The sequence below is a fragment of the Larus michahellis genome, chromosome 1, assembly GCF_964199755.1.
Source record: "Larus michahellis chromosome 1, bLarMic1.1, whole genome shotgun sequence".
Classification (NCBI taxonomy): domain Eukaryota; kingdom Metazoa; phylum Chordata; class Aves; order Charadriiformes; family Laridae; genus Larus; species Larus michahellis.
Genome location: NC_133896.1, coordinates 82,278,919 through 82,295,701, shown reverse-complemented (window position 1 = coordinate 82,295,701; position 16,783 = coordinate 82,278,919). Strand labels below are relative to the sequence as shown.

Here is a 16,783-nt window from a genome sequence, read left to right as displayed (position 1 = left end):
AGATGGCCACTTCCCCGCCCACCGCATTTTGCTGCCAGGATCCAAGATGCCTTCCTCGACGCCTTCAACGTGACCGACTTCCCGCCCGGCCGCCCCTAGGCAGTGTCTGCCCTCATCAAAGATGGCGGCCGGAAGCGTTCCGGGCTATTAGGCTCCCACCCCTCGCTCCTTTCCGCGCTGCTGGGGTTAGCGGCCGACATGGCGGCGGCTGAGTTGGAGTACGAGTCTGTCCTCTGCGTGAAGCCCGATGTTAACGTCTATCGCATCCCGCCGCGCACTTCCAACCGCGGGTACAGGTGAGGGAGCGTGTGGCGCTCGAGGCTGGCTCGGCCCGGCACAGCTCCTACTGGGCCCGGGCGCGGGAAGGGGTGCCCTCGCCCCGAGCGGGGCCTTAGGAGGCTGTAGCCTGCGGCCGCAAGCAGCTCAGGCCTGTTCCCTGAGGGCTTAATCCCCACCGGCTGTAGCTCCGGGGCTTCCCTGGCTTGAGTCGCCTCTTGTGGGTGGTGTGTGCCTGAAAGCGGGAAGGCTTTGCTCCGTGCTGGGGAGGATGCTCTGTTAGTCATGTGCAGGAGGTGGGGGCTCCTGGGTGACTTGCTCTTCCAGGCAGAGCTGACCTCTGCTCCCAGTTTGCCTGGTTCCCTGGGACGCAGGTCTGATGTGGTTTAATGGCACGTTAAATTTGTCCCGTTGGCTTTGCAAGTAGCAGGGAGGAAGCCAGAAGGAGTTCAGCGTGATTTTTAGGAAGAGATTGCAGGACCAGGCGTTAGAAATGCCATCTTTCTCTTTAGCTGAGACCAGCAGAGTGTGAGTTTGTAAGCTGGAGACTTACAGACAGACTCTGTCTCCAGACAGACTGCCTGGAGAAGTGGGTTTGTCCTCTGAAGTACGGTCAGTGCTACTCACTGAACTTGGCAAACTCTAGCCACTGTGGATGCTGTGCCTGGTCATAGGTGTTGGTTTCCAGTTGCAGAATCCTGTGGGGGTGTTTCTTTTTTCCCTTTACAGCAGTCTGTAGCAAAGAGTTTGATGGGCTAGACAAGACAGGTGTGTGTATTATCTTTTAGCTAGTGTAAGCTAGCTGTCTCTAGGTCCAGAGGTACTTGATATTACTTTATATCAATGAGGTAGAACAATGGAGTGGCTTTTCAGCATCCTATTAATTAATTTTTGGGGTCTTCCTGATGCTCACAGTTGCTTTTGGGTTTACTGTTGCAAGTGAGTTTCTGGGTTTCAGTCTCCCCTTTTCTGCAAGCTTATAAAGGTAAAGACAAAGTTGTTCTCTGGACTGTATCTATTTCCCTTTATCCAGAGGAAACAGAGGCCAGTCAGAGCCATGTGTGTCGATTGGCAGTAACAGAGCGGAGCTGAGATCTCCTATATTGTCTGGGGAGAGAAGTGGAAGAAGGCAGGTGCATGTGTTGAAGGTTTGGGAACAACCTTTTGCTGAGGTGGTTGGGCAGAAGTGGAGGTGTTGATGAACAGTTGATGAACGGGTGTCAGTGAACAGTTGCTTTTCTTTTCAGAGCATCTGACTGGAAACTGGACCATCCAGACTGGACAGGGCGGCTTCGTGTCACCTCCAAAGGCAAAACTGCATACATAAAACTGGAGGATAAGGTTTCAGGTAAGGGAAAGACAGTGGCTTGGCAAGACTGCAACTGTGATTGCTGCTTATGTGCTTCTAAGGCCGCTCAGAGATGCGCGGGGCAGATCGGGCCATGCAAGAGGTTGCTCTCTTTAACACGCAGTTCTTTGCCTACAGGGGAACTCTTTGCCCAGGCTCCTATAGATCAATACCCTGGCATTGCAGTGGAGACTGTGGCAGATTCCAGTCGCTATTTTGTCATTCGAATTCAGGATGGGACTGGTGAGTTGAGGGCTTATGTACATGCCAGGTGACAGGAGTGGAGGAGACTTAGCCTGATGGAGCTGTGTGTATGCCAGATGGATTGAAATGGTGTTGGGAGTGCTGAAAAGGCTGGGTAGCGTGCCTGCAGGGGTATGAAGGCAAGGTCAACAAAGGAGGGTTCTCTACGTTGCACAGAGTCCAGGGGCTGGGAAGGACCCTTCAGTTTCTGAGAGTGCTGCATGGGAAGAAGGGTGCATCCTGAAGGCTAGGAACAATGAACTGCTGTGAGCTGCTGGTGTCCAGTTGCAGGTGTGTCAAAGGGAGGTAGCACAGAGTGGTTTAGGAGAAGCAGAAGGATTTTGGAGTGAATGAACACAAGGGCCTGTTTGCAGGGCGCTCCAATGACGACTCCTGTCTCCTTGCTAGGACGAAGTGCTTTTATAGGCATTGGCTTCACGGATCGTGGTGATGCCTTTGACTTCAACGTCTCTTTGCAGGATCACTTCAAGTGAGTTGTGCTTTTCTGGAATGCCGTTTTTCCTCTGGCCTGTAGAACATGGCGGGTGGTGGTGCATGTTCATTTAGCGCAGGCTTCCTTGGGATGGTTGTGGAACCTTGCTCTGGCTCCCTCAGGGACAGTTGAGTGTGCTGCCAGCTGTCATGCAAGCTGAGAGTCCTGCAGGGTCAGATCTGTAAGTTTTAAGCTTAGGTCCTGTGGTGCTACAGGTGCAGTGTTAGTCTCTTGGGTTTGTGGTGGTCCCAGCTTTTTGCTGTACTACACTGGGAGTAGGGAGGTAGCTGGTTTGACAAGGCAAGGTAGTTCTTTGGCAGGGTGGGGAGAGGAACCATGCATTTGTCTGAAACCCTGTTTCCCTTTGCCACAGGGTCTTATGCCTTCCTCTCTTCTTTTTAGGTGGGTGAAGCAGGAGACTGAGATCTCCAAGGAGTCCCAGGAAGCTGACACACGTCCCAAATTGGACTTAGGGTTTAAGGAAGGGCAGACCATAAAACTGAACATTGGGGTAAGCAGCCCAGTTTACTCTGCTTCTTTCTATGGATATGCCAATGGAGCCTCTTCCTCACTTGTCCTTTCTTTTTATACAGAACATGACGACAAAGAAAGGAGGAGCAGCCAAGCCCCGTGTGTCTGGATCAGGGGGCCTAAGCTTGCTGCCACCCCCACCGGGAGGCAAAATCGCAGTCCCTCCTATACCTCCCCCTTCTTCCACAGCCATTGCCAACCATGTCACACCACCACCCGTGCTGAAATCGAGTAACGTGGGTAGTGCAGGTAAACATTAGTGCAAACAGTCTGTCAGACGCTGGTGGGTGCATAGAGAAGACTGAGGCCTGCTTCAGGGGACTGATGTTCAATCTAGTGCCAACAGTGCCCTGTGATTGCTGTCTTTGACCTGAGGATCTTCCTGCTTATTTAATAATACCTGCTTGTTGTTCTTGCCAGGAGGACAATGTTGTAGCTCCTGTCCTTGCAAAGGAGAAACCAAGCAACTTGGTTAAAATGAGCCAGGGAGGTGTGTGTATGAAATATAAATAGTTGTATTTTTCTGAACTTGTATGTGCTTTAGGGACACTGGCGGAGCTGTGTAGGGTGTCCAGAAAAGTACTGCACAGTCACTCGCTCTCTGCAGGAAAAATATATATAGACTTGTGATTGTTGTCGAAAGATGCAGGAAAAGCACTTCTTGAGTGGCTTTGAATAGGCAGAGAGGAAGCTTTAGTATGAGCAGCAAAGAGGTGCAAAGTATAGTAGAATTGTGAGTATAATGGGTTATTTTAAAAATAGTTATATAATTTTATATAATACGTATTATTTATATATAAAATTTCATATATGTATGAAGTTCAACAGAAATTTATGCATACACGTGTATGCATGCACGTGTACACACACACATATATATGTATGTGAAGTTCAACAAGGCCAAGTTTAACGTCCTGCACCTGCGGTGGGGCAATCACCAGTACCAATACAGACTGGGGGATGAATGCATTGAGAGCAGTCCTACAGTCAAGGACTTAAGGATACTGGTGGTTGAAAAATTGGACATGAGACAGCAATATGTGCTTGTAGCCCAGAAAGCCAACCACGTCCTGGGCTGCATCAAAGGAAGCGTGGCCAGCAAGTTGAGGAAGGTGATTCTGCCCATCTCTGCTCTGGTGAGACCCCACCTGGAATATTGCACCCATCTCTGGGGTCCCCAGTCTAAGAAAGGCATGGACCTGTTATAGCGGGTCCAGAGGAGGGCCATAAAAGTGATGAGAGCTGGAACACTTCTCCTAAGAAGAAAGGCTGAGAGAGTTGAGGTTGTTCAGCTTGGAGGAGCGAAGGCTTAAGGGAGACCTTATTGCAGCCTTTCAGTATATAAAGGAGGCTTGTAAGCAAGACGGAGAAAGACTTTTTACTGAGGCCTGTAGTGAATAGGACAAGGGGCCATGGTTTTAAACTGAAAGATGATGGATTAGGATTGGATATAAGGAAGAAGTTCTTTACAATGAGGGCGATTAAATGCTGGAACAGGTGGTCCAGAGCAATAGTGGACGCCCCATCCCTGGAAGTGTTCAAGGCTGGACTGGACAGGGCTTTGAGCAACCTGACCTAATGAAAGGTGTCCCTGCCCATGGCAGTGTGGATGGATTAGATTATCTTTGAAGGCCCCTTCCAACCCAAACCATTCTGTGATTCTGTAACAAAGAGGTTGCTGCAGAATTGTGGATGCTGTATGCAGTTTTAGTGTGACCATACAGAGGTGTCTGCAGAGCTGATGGTACTCTTCTGAAGGCAGAGACTTTAGCAGTGCTGTACACAGATCAGGGTGAGGAGAAACCGCAAGCTTCTAAATAGGGCTGGGCTCCAGTGTGTGATTTGTACTGTTAAGGTGATGCCTGCTTGGCAACTGTTATGTTTGCTGAGATTGGCCTGAGTCTGAGCCTCATTTCTACTGTGAGAGGTAATATGTCACAAATCTGTCGTTTGGTATGCTAGGTGGAGACTGAATAGTTCTTGAAGACGATGTACCCCTGTAATAGGAGCTGGAGGCTTAGTGCACATTCAGTAAAAGGAGCTGCTGTTATAACAAAATCCTTAAAACGTGTAACTTCCTTCTTCTGGAAAGAGAGATGGAGTCCCTTCAAAGATTCTCTGACCCTGCATCCTACAGTTTGTGTAAGGTGATAGGTGGGGTTTTCTTTGTGATTAGCTTGACTTTTTTCTTTTTTTTTTTTTTGCTTTTGCCTTAGATATTCTATTAGACCTGGATGCTCCTGCATCTGCATCCAAGGCACCAGCATCAGCTACCACAGACCTCTGGGGAGACTTCAGCACCGCGTCCAGGTAAACTGTGGTGAAGGGAACTGCACTCAAGAAGGGTAGTGTCCTGATGGGTGCTGGAAGAGCCGTAAGTTAACAAGTCTTATTAGATCTGCTCTGTTGATTCTTCTTTCTTTATTTCAGTGCTGTTCCCAATCAGGCTCCTCAGCAGTCCAACTGGGTCCAGTTCTGAATGGCCGAAGCAGTGGAATGGGACAAACCGATGACCAAGAGGCTTTAGAGGCACCAAAGGGGATCAGAGGGGGCACAAATCTCTCTAGTCTTCAATCAAAAACAAATTGGGACAATCCTTCCTTTTTAAACCAGATCTTCACTTCAGTCAAAACTTAGTATTTTTCATCCTACAGTGAAGCCACTGAACCTAAAGAGAACATACTGACTCCTCCCAAGATGGGCAAGGAGGAGAGAGGTCGCCTCATCTCTTCCACCTACTTGGCCATTACGTGGTACATCCTAGCTCTTTTTCCCTGTCTTTCTCTACAGGGAAAACAGGAATCCTGAAGAAGGTGGGTACAGGAGGAGGCTGGGTAGGTGCCTCTGGATTCCTTGTCCTTTAAATTTTCTCTGGTTAGGCTGTTGCTTTTTGTGACTGCTTTCCATAGTGACTCAAGTCTCTGCAGCTTGCCCTGCAGTTCTGAGGGCAGCTGCATTTGGCTTGCAGCTTGTAAATGGAAGCTGTAAGGAGCTAGGTCTTCTCTCAACACAAAACTCTCTTTGATTAATAATGTCTGTGATGAGGAGTGAATCTCCCCATGCACACACTACTCTTCTTTGGTGCAATTCTTGATAGTGCTGGATGTTCCCGTGCTCTTGTGGGAGGAGTCAGGCAAGTCCTTGAGTACTTGAGTGACCTGCTGTCACTGTGTTTTAGCACCGGGTGGGTACCCCATCTTAAGGCCCCTTGTTTGGCTTGCAGGTTCACTGGAGGAACTTCTCTCATTTTCACTTCTTTCTCCCTCCTGCCCCATGCAAAAGCCTCAGTGTCATTGAGCTGTTTTAACTGGAAATAGCTTAAAAAAAAAAAAAAAGCGCGCCTGTTTTTTATAATTTGGTAGTTACTTGCACTAGATGACAACCAGGTAATCCCACTACTCAGCATTTCATGTTCCTGCGTCACTATCCTGAGCCCTGGCCTTGCGTTGTGACTTGGCACTGTACTGCATATCCATGCCACAGTAAGAACTATGGTGGTGGGACAGTGGATTATTCTCTGGCAAAGGGACAGTGTCCTTCCCCTTTTCAGCTCACACTTACCATTTGGGCAAGAAATATATGGTAGGCCCAGTATTGAACTGTGGCAGTGAAGTTCTCCCACCTGTGTTCCGTCTGGTGGCTTTTCTTCTGAGGTTAACTTTCTAGGGGTGTGAGCTGATTATTGTAACTTGGATGTTTTTTTATTTTTAATGTGCCCCAACCCCCCTCTATTTCCTGTGTGGTTTAGGGAGTTAGAAAGGGGTAGAAGGCCTTTACTGTCTGCTGTTCTCTTCGGGAGAGTTTCCTAAGGCCCTTTGATCTGGACGCTATTCCATGTTCAGCAGCCGTGTATGTAATCTAGGGTGTAAATCTGCTGATTACTCTGAGCAAAGCCTGTGGGCAGGCTGGAAACCTCACAGTGCTAGCTACCCTCTGTGCTAGCCGATAAGCCAGAACACTAGCTGGGAAGGTGGTCTCAGTGACTCTTCTATAGCTGTACCCAGTTACTAGAACACTAGGATTTTGGTACTTCACTGGAAGGCTTCTTCCTGTTTGAACACTCTGCCAGCAGCAACACTTTTGTAACTGGGATATGCTCTGCTACCATGCTTGTGCAAGTAAATTTTTCCCTTCAGGCAAAGATTGCTTGGTGAGGCTTTTAAAAGAGAGTAGCTAGTTGTATGCACCTTGCACTTGCAAAGGTCTCTTGTCTTTTTTGTCGTCTTACTACAGTGAGGGCATTTTGGAGACAAAGTTTCGCTTATACCAATCCCTCGGGGAAGTAAAATTCTTCAAAATAGCTCTGAAGCTGCTGCATTTCCACTTACGAAGAGGGGACCAGACTGCTCTTGGACGTATTTTAAGTAGTTATTTAATCCTGATCCTCTGGCTTTCTTGGTGTTCCCCCTGCTACCCCTCTCCCAACTCCATCGTCACTCCTGCAGTCTCATTGTACTTAAACTTCCTGCCTCTTCTGAATTCGTGGGTGGCTATACATGAACTCTGCTGGTTGTTTCCTTTTTCTTTTTTTGCTCAAATCATTGTGAGGTCCTGTCATTTCAACTATGTATCAGTTCCCCAAACCAAGGAAGTTCATGACACCGATTAACAACTAACTAGGAGCCTCTTCTGTATTGTCTTAGTTAGTGTTCTGGAGATAATATATTATGTATTTGAAAAGCTGAAGAAGAAAAAATTAAAGATATATGTATATAAAGCATAAGATGTACTGGTGCAAATGGTAATTAAACAAGTAATATTGGGGAAAAGAATGTCATGAGTCTTCTAAGTTGTCAAAATGTTGTTGCCTTGGAAGCCCTGCAGATGGATGGTCTTTATGTCGCCAGCAAGATCCTAGTAGCCTGCTTATCCTTCTGCAAATGTGCAATGACCTGCAGACTGGACAAGAGCAACTTAATGAGTGAACGGGTTCAGGCTCTGTCTAAGCGAAGGAGTATGGAAGGGGGACACAAAATGACCTATGTCTGGCCCAAATGGGGTTTAAAAAAACCAAAACCAAACAACAACAGCAGCAAAAAAACCCACCACCCACAAAAAAACCTCCAAAACAAATTACAACCGAAAAAAAAACAAAACACCCAACCAAACCTCCAAGCCCGCAACATGGAAACAGGTCTGACTGTAGTGGTGTGTGTGATGCTTGATAAGAATGCAGATAACACTAATAAGCGAGAAAACTTAGCTGCCCTGCCATTAAGCATTTCAGACATTACAGGCTTCTACACCCTGCAGCTGTTTTACAAGCGTGGCAAGAATCAATTCTGAAATGAGAAGCAGTCGGCTGAGCGCAGAGGTGAGGAGGTGAGCTGAGTTGGCCCGTTGTCAGGGAGCAGCAAAGGCAGGCTGCTGTGAAAGGGAGAGCAAGCTGGAAGCTGAGTCACAGCAAGGCAGGCAGGGGCAGTGGCCTTACCAACAAAGGAACAGTCCCACGGTACCTAAGCAGGAAGATCTGAGCAGGTCAGGAGGAGGATTTAGATCAGCCGGGTACATGGCCAGGCATGGGCATGGCTGCACTAGCTCAGGCAGGGATCAAGGCTGAGAACCTTGGCGAAGGTAAGCTTGCAGGCAAACCTTGCTGAGGTTTCTCAAAGCCAGGCACCCTTACTATTTAACCTGTACCTGAGTCCAGGCAGCCACTCCCCCAGAAGATGGAGAATATGCACAAGGCCCTAACAAGCTTTTATCAAGCCTGCTCAGAGCCATATCTTCTTGCACAGACACACTCTCGGTGTTCCTTTGCCAGGCGGCGAAGCTCTACATATGGTTTTGTTGAAGTCTTGTGGCCTGGATAAAGATGAGAAGTCCTAACCCTTTAAGTCAGCTGTAAGGATAAGACCAGTAAATGCTTGGTGTCACTGTCAAATATTCTAGTACCTGTGGTGGCCAAAAAAAACCCAACTTTTTTTCGGATCTAGAAGCAAAGTTGGTACCCTATTTTGGTAAATATGGCGGTAAACATTTTGGTAAGTAGGGTGGATGTATTTCATAGGTCCTGGCCAAGCAGAGGTGAAGGGTCTTGTCCATGAGCTATGGTGAAGCTTCTCTGACTTTTCAGTAGGTACTTGTAGCAAAAAGGGTTGAATAGCCTAAGAGGGTATTTTTCGAGTAGGAAGATTTTCAGGTGAGGTGTACCTAGGGGAGGTGCTGGCATATGCTCCTGTTTGTGCGTAGAAGACTGGGAAACAGTTCATCAGAGAGAGCTTAGTCCTCTCTGGATATCTTCGTGGTCCCCGTGTTTTTCCTCACAGTAAGGCCTACTAAAGCACAACATCTTGATGGGTCTTGTGTAAATCCTCTCCCCTTTCTCCTTGGTGCCCATCAGGAACAATCTTTCCATCCCCAGTGGGAGAAGGTGGCTGTGACAGTAAGTTACTGGTGAAATGACTTGCCCTGTGACTGAACCAGCTGAATCCTCCCACCTCTTCCTGCACTTTCTGTTGCCCGTGGTTTCTTCTAGTGTAGCACAAGCCAGGCTACTTGAAGCTAGCTGCCTTGAGACCTATAGTCTGATGTTGCAGACAACAGCGTTCTCTAGGTAAAGGATTAATGCCAGGTCTTTAATGTGAATCAGTACATCAAACTGAGCAATATCTCCTGAACGTTTATTATGTTCCATATAATAGATCAGCTGGTTTCCTTAGGCGACTGGGAAGAGATGCCCTCAGTCTGAGAGGGACAATGGTCAAAGAGGAAGAAAAATTTATGCCAAATGGGACACAGACTGTAGCACATACAAAGAATCAAGAGACAAGTGTCAAAGGGAGGATCCCTGTTTTGTCTGGTTATTGGTTGTCATTTCTTTTGCAAGAGCCATAGTTGAGGTGGGATGTGAGCATTTACTCCTCTTCCCCCATTAATTCTGGTCTACGTTCTGTGACTTCAAGCTCCTGTTTCACAGACATGGAGTAATTGTTCCTTTTACAGCCACACAATATGGATTGCAGGCACAAACCAGCTAGCTTTAACAGAGCCTTGGTGCTGCGTGTGGACTCCTGAAGAAATGGAGAGGAAGAGATGTCCACTGGAGGAAATCAATCAAAATAAAAATCGAACAAGAAACCAAAAAAAAAACCAAATAAAAATCGAACAAGGAACCAAACCCCCTGGAGTCTTCCTGAGCTTTGGTGATGAGGGAACGGGATCTGAACCTGAACTCATCCTGTTAAATCAGCACAAACCTACAAAGCTGTAGGAGGGAGCACAGCTGGGCTGTTAATGCATAAAACCAGAGCACTGCGGCTTATGTAGTTAATACACATTGTAATGCCTCAAGGTTTAGGCAATCCATTGAGTGCTCATTACGTTATGTGACCAATAGATTCTCAGTCTAGAGTCTGTTTCAGGTCTCTTTCTTCCAAGTTAATAGCTTTGGCCATGCTAATAGTCAGGAAAATCACATTGCAGGACGTAGTACCCTTCTAGTTTGATAGCTTAATGTTGCCATTAGCTGCCATTAGTTATAGCTGTGTGTCTTCATCCGGAGTTGGGGCTCTAACAGACGTTCTTTGAAGCTGCCTCTGAGCACGGGAGGATCAGTCAGCAGCAGTTGGTGCCTGTAGCGGCTCTTAACCAGAGCCATGTTCTGCCAGCTGGAGCTGTTGGAAGCCTGTGGTGAGCTTCTTTCATCACTTGTGTTTGGGGCAGGACAGCCAGGTAACTTGCAATAGCCTACTTTCCCTTTTCTTTCCCAGGTGTTGTAGGATGGCAGCTCCTGCGTGTTGGGGCAGAGGCAGCTGGCTTGCTTAGGAGACCAGCTTTTTAATCCTTGAAGCAGTCTGCAGAGACATTCCCTGAAGGTGGGAGCTGCCCCCAGCTTACAGCCTTTGTGTCGAGTCTTGTGCTTTAGGGATGTAAAGAGACTCGTCTGCCCTTCCTGTCTGCAAGCCTGGATGGGTTGGTGATACCTGCGACCAGGGCTTCCAAGTTCAGTCTCACTCATGACCATGTACTGTCACCTGCTGCTGAATCCCCTTTTTGCAGGGCATCTGGCAATCCATGGGCTCAGCCAGCATCTCCAGGGCCCCCAGCAGCTGGGAGAGGGTGATGCAGGCAAACATACCTGGGACCTGGCTAGCACTAGTGAAGTGAAAGGTTGGACCAAATGATTCCTGAGGTCCCTTCCAACCCGGTATTCTATGAATTGCTCTCCGAAAAGAAATCGCATCTGGCGTCTGTCAGCAAGAGCATGCTGGCTCCTGGATTGGCTGCTTGCAGTGACCTCCCCTGGGCAGGGGATGTGGGCAAGGGCTGTACCTGGGTATAGAACAAGCCACAAAGCAGAACTGCAGCATCCAAAAGTGTCCCTGGCAGTATCTGAGGTGGAGGGGAAAGCAAAGGGTGTCTGGACCTTGGCAACTAGGAGGCACAAAGGAGAAGGAGGCAGGCATCCATAAGATGACAGAACAAGGACTTTAGTGGGTCTGGTTTAAAATGGAACAGAACAGCTTTGGGTGACAGCAGAGTTTCTATTGGCTTTTATTGAACTCCTCCCTCAGTCCAATGGAAGCTCTGCCTTCATGTCCACCAGTATCATAACTTGTAATTCAAATGCTTTCCTGAATGATTTAAAACTGACCCCTGGTCAAGTTTACAGAAGCATGGCTTGAAGATTTTTTTTTTTTTCTTCTCTCTTGAGAGTTTGACAGTAATGGAACTGATGCTTCCAAATGCAGACATGTTCTGCTATCCTAATGCCCTCTGTGCTTCAGTGCCCTCATGCACAGTGTAGGGCAGGGCTTGGAATTGAGAAGTCCCAGTTTTGCGGTCTGCCAGTGCGTATACGTGTGTGTACGTGTGCTGTCTTTAAAGTTTGGCCCATAGGAGCTGAATTCCTCCTTGTCTTTTTTGAAGTCTAAGCACTTGTCTGTGAGCTTAGGGTGTTAAGCAAACTTCAAAGATGTGTGGAAATGCTACATCAGTAGTGCTACACAAACCATTGCTTTGGTTTGCTGACAGGGACAAGGAACTGTATTCCAGTGAGCAGCAGCGCCAAGAGGAGAGGGGTAGGAGTGGATTTTCTCAGGAGAATATGTGCTAAGGGGCTATAAATGTGGCAGCATAGGCTGCATGTCTGGCCCAGAGTTAGGGGCTGCTGTCACTAGTACCTAAAGCTGAAGTCAATACCATGCTTGGAAGTGACTGCTCCATACTTTTTGGGTAGAAAACCAGGAAAAGTCCTTAAGCAATGTATTCCATACAGAAATAGGATTCCTGTAAGCAGAGAACCTGAGTAATCCGGTCCAGCTTCAGAAGCAGCCCTGCTTTGAGCAAGGGTTGAATGAGATACCTCTAGCCTGAACTACTTCCTAGCTCAACTTTTGTGCTCGACTGTGGTGAGGTGGGCCCTCCAGTGGGCCGGCGGTGTCTGGTGAGACATCTGACACAGTGGGGTTTGGTAGGCGGTGGGGATTGCTGAGGTCTGACTGTGATTCTTCAACTCAGGAAGCGCAGAGGCTGTGCGATGGCCAGCGTGGCATGCTGTGCCTGCCCACTCTTAAAATGCTAAACACGCAAATAAACGTGAACTGGAGGCAGAGTCTAAGAGATGTGGGCCACGGTGCTGTAGGCTAGTGTGAGTCAGCACGGAGCACTTCGTCCCCTGCGTTGGTCCCAGACGGCCGGTCTGGGGCCTGCAGGATGTCAGCAGCAGGGGCCCTTTGCCCTCTGCGTCAATGCCGCCTCCCTGCTGGAGGCCAGCACCCGGGAGCGCAGTTTGCCTGCCCTTCACTTTACTGTGCCCATGCTGACTTCGGTGTCCCAGTGTGGTAAGAGTGGCTGATGCGGGCACCTGGAGAGGAACAAAGTGCCCTTCCCCATCTGACCATGTTGACATCTGTGTCGTGAGGAGGCTCCTGCGTGCAATTCAACCCCAAAGCTAGAGCCCACACTGCTTGGCATTAAAACTTCCCCAGTGTATTTCAGTGACAAAGTGCCCGGAATAGTCTGGCTGAAGTGACTGTACTCCTAGGGTTTAATTCAGCTTTTTACAGTTGTTTCCAGATGGCCTTTGCCTTGTCCCGTCCTGACTGGCCGTTTGGATGGCTGTGCTGCTCTGGAGGCAGGCGGTGTGCCTTGCCCCGCTGCCAGCCTGTGACAGCATAGCACACGATGGGCACTGAAGCTCCCGTTACCTGAAATAAAAGCTCTCGAAACCAAAAGTAGTTTAGAGAGGAGATATTGCTTTATCCGACATCGGGTGCTAGGGGGAAAACCCACAAATCTAGCACGCCTTACCGGGGACATTCACCCATTATTTATACACAGAAGATGCTCATAATTCCACCTACCTAATACATAACTCCACCTGGGCTTACATATTCATTAGGATGACCAAATAGCATTTTTGCACATGCATATTAAATTTTGCAGCGTCAGCAAGACACTTCTGCGCAGGCGTGAGTTCCTCAGTGGTCGTTTGGGTGGGGATACCCTTCCTCACATTATCCTTTTAAGGTATTGAGTCGTCTCAGGACAGTAAAAGTTTACTCTTAAGTTGGCCAACTTGTTGACGATGATAAGGATGTTCCTTGAAGTAGCCACAGCTCTGTCCTAATTGGTATAGGAGCACATACTTGATGCATAAAAGAACCTTGAAGTGATTAACTACTTGTTATCCCATCCTTGGTGATTAGCTACTGCTGGCTGCCTCCTCATTATCACTCTTTGTAACATCAGCTCAGTGACTAACTCTTTTCTCACACAGTAAAGAAGGTCAGTAATTATCTATTTTCTCACACAGTAAGAAGGTTAGTAGGAAACAACAACATTTTAGTTAGCATATTGTTGTAAACAAAGCAGAGGCCTGTGCCTTGCCCTGCTGCTGGCCTGTGAAAGCATAGCACACAACGGGCACTGAGGCTCCAAGGGCACTGAGGCTCCAAATGGCATGCGGGGCCTTTTTGGCTACTGAGTGCTGGCAGGGCGCAGGGTAAGGGTCAGCGTAGGCCATTTACAAGCTTCCTGATAAATCTGCCCCTGAGACCAGGAGGTGAGGGAGGGTGAGGGAGCTAGGCGATGCCAGTGATGCAGGGATGGGGAGGTTTGAGCTGCTGTTCCAGTGCCACCTGGTGCGACAGCCTAATCAGTGCAGCCCTCCCCAAAACCTCCCTCTAAGAAGGCTTTACTGCGTGTGCATGGAGAGCGTGTGGGGATGTGGAGGGAAACGACTTGAGATCAAATGAGAGTGCCCTAAAGTTACAGTATGGATCTGGGCGACCTTACCTGATAGCCCGCCTGCTTGCTTGGTGACTGTGGTTGTTTTCCGTTTTTGTGCTTTTTGAGTGCACTTCCCCCACTCCCCCTTCAAAAGAGGGAGATGAGGTGTGGTCACCTCACTGGGTAGAGGTGTAGACAAACTGAATTCAAGGCTGTTGAGATCTGTGCAATCCTTGGACAGAACTGACAATGAAGCATGAAGGGTTACCTCCGTGGGAAGGTGTTACATGGCCACAACTTGTTCATGCAAATCCCATGTGCCCACTCTAAGAAGCTAAACTTCACAGCCCTGCCTCTGAAACAGGCCACTGGGTCTGACGGAGACTTGGCTCTGGCCCAGGTTTGGAGTCAGATGTGCAGCTGTGGCGAGCAACTTCAGTGTCTGGATCTGATCTCCAATAATCGAGACTTGTGGCCCTGAGACTCCTCAGACTCAAAAGAGGAAAGGAGTGAAGGTGTGATGTTCTCAGTAATGGTATAAAACAAAGCTGTGAGATAATATGTCTGAATGTGTCTTCTGTTGGCTTTGGCTGGATAATATGTTAATTCTCTTCTGAAGAAACAATCCCGGGTTAATGGGGATTCTAAAGAGGCGGGTTGGGGCTTCTTGTCTGAAGGTTCCCTGGATACTGTTCTTCCTTCTCTTATTCCTTCCCTTATACCTGAGGGATTTGGGGAGGCTGTCATCAGAGGCAAGCATATGATTTTCCCTTTCTGAAGATGAGTTTGATCTCTGTCAGCTCAGATAGCTTTGGGACATGGTGCGTTCTGCTTGAAACCCTCATCTCTTCCTAAAACTTATCAGAGATGGGGGGGAGGAATGCACAAACCCTTTTGGCAGGGAACATCTTTTCTCATCTCTCTTACTTTTCTTTCCTTCCACCATGTTCTGCATGGTACTGTAACCATAGCATTTTGGGGAGCCGCTGGGCTCTGTCAAAATGCTAGAGTGTCACTCTTGGTGCTTTTGTTCAGGACATGAAGTGTTGCTGCTGACTCAGGTGTGCCTGTGGTGATGTGCTGCCACCTGCCAGAAATTAGTGTAGCTTTGCAGTGCTACCTCCTGTTTTATCCCTCCCGCTCTTGGCTCTCATCTCCTTTTCTCACGCTCAGTTCAGTTCTTCTCTGTTTCCCCTTCACCCCTGGATGCTCAAATGTGCTTTTCTCTGAGCTTTCACAGCTCCAGGTAACCCATGTATTCTTAGGTCTCCTAGTAGATCTGTATGGCACCCTAGTTCACCTTCTGTCATCAGCAAGCGTGACGGTCTTCCAGAAGAGAGCTCTTCTCCCTGCAGCTCTGGCCAGTGTAGTCAGCCATGAGTGAGAAGGGTACGGCATGCTTTTCTCTCATGTCCCAGCAGGATGCAGTGCTCTCACGCTGTCCCCTAGAGCTGGGGGAACTCAGCTCCTGCAGCAAGAACTGCAGCATCCTGCCCTTCCCTTCCCTAGCCAGTTCCTTACAGTAGGGTACACAGTGTGTTCACTTGTTGCTAGATCTCCTCTAATCAGCCAAATCCCTCAGGAGCTCTCAAGGAGCTCTTGCTGCCTGAATCCCTTTGATTAGATATCTGCCATCCCTTACTAATTGCTCAGTGTCGGGCCTTGGGGCCCCATTCTCCATTCTTCAGTGTCTTATGCTCTTCCCTTGGCTGCAAGGGCTCTGGTCTCCCTTTATTACCTCCATGGCCTTAATCCCTAGGAGAGGAGCAAGGTGGTGTGGAGAGGGAAAACCAAAAGGGTGGCATGCGTTCACTTCTGATGCTCTTCTCACCCAGGTGGCAGGGCCAGTATTGGATTTAGGCTGTCTTTGTCTGAGTGACCTGGAAGACTGTGGCTAGGTAGAGATGCCATAAGAGCAGATGATGGCAGGACTGTCCTATCAGCAGGCAGCTAGAGTTCAAGTAAGATCAGAGCAGAAAGGACTGGGCTTGGGCTGTGCTTGAATAAGGTCTTGCGGGAAGAGGTCTTGTGCTATCAGTGCTCCTTTCAAGAAACTGAACAAAACCACAATTAGGCTGAGGGATGATAAATAGTTACATGAATGAGAGTAAACGGAGAGAATACAGTTTGGCTAGAGACATTTCCCCCCCACGCCTCATTTCTGTCTCTCTGCCTTTCTTGCCTTCTGCTTTGTTTCCAGAATTCAGCAAGCTGCCTTCCCTGTGTCTGTGCTCAGGGGGAGACCCCACAACTGGCAGAACAGTAGAGGCGTTCTCCCAGGAAAACTGCTCTTGTACCAAAGGTTGCCCTGGCGGCAGTCCAGCTGGCTGGGGGAGATGACGCCTGCTCAAAGGGTGAGCGCTACATCAGCAACAACCTTCATGATGCTGGCTACAGAACCTCAAGCTGCGCTCTTAGCACCTCACTGTCTCCTGACCAACCTCCGCCTGATAGATGCTTTGGACGAATAATCTAAGAAAGACCATACTGATGTCCGTGCCTAAAGAATAAAAACAGGGCAAGCATACAAGATGTTTTCCTTTAGTGCTTTGCCCCATTCCAAATGTTATCCGAATAGGAACTTGCTGAGTAGGGTATGGTTACTTTCCTAACATGCATTGCTTTGTTACCCGTTTCCCTAAAAAGCTACTCAGTCTCATCCTTTTGCAGTTCTTTGCAACTGGCTCTTGAATAACTGCCCTGAATAACTTTGTATC

General features: G+C 48.3%; 1 protein-coding gene across 1 annotated transcript; it reads left to right on the top strand.

The window, feature by feature from the left end:
- The first annotated feature begins 101 nt into the window (after positions 1-101).
- On the top strand, positions 102-7,614 carry NECAP1 (NECAP endocytosis associated 1). The gene is made up of 8 exons (XM_074588691.1): positions 102-296; positions 1,524-1,624; positions 1,763-1,867; positions 2,276-2,357; positions 2,763-2,871; positions 2,954-3,140; positions 5,108-5,201; positions 5,322-7,614. The coding sequence occupies exons 1-8, from the start codon at positions 199-201 to the stop codon at positions 5,368-5,370; spliced, it is 825 nt and encodes a 274-aa protein (XP_074444792.1). The 5' UTR covers positions 102-198; the 3' UTR covers positions 5,371-7,614.
- Positions 7,615-16,783: the final 9,169 nt, after the last annotated feature.

Bases quoted from the DNA above. Each gene is read 5' to 3' on its own strand.
- NECAP1 (XM_074588691.1), top strand. From the start codon at position 199: ATGGCGGCGGCTGAGTTGGAGTACGAGTCTGTCCTCTGCGTGAAGCCC. The intron at 1,625-1,762 runs GTAAGGGAAAGA...CTTTGCCTACAG, and splicing joins ACTGGAGGATAAGGTTTCAG to GGGAACTCTTTGCCCAGGCT. The intron at 2,358-2,762 runs GTGAGTTGTGCT...TCTTCTTTTTAG, and splicing joins TCTTTGCAGGATCACTTCAA to GTGGGTGAAGCAGGAGACTG.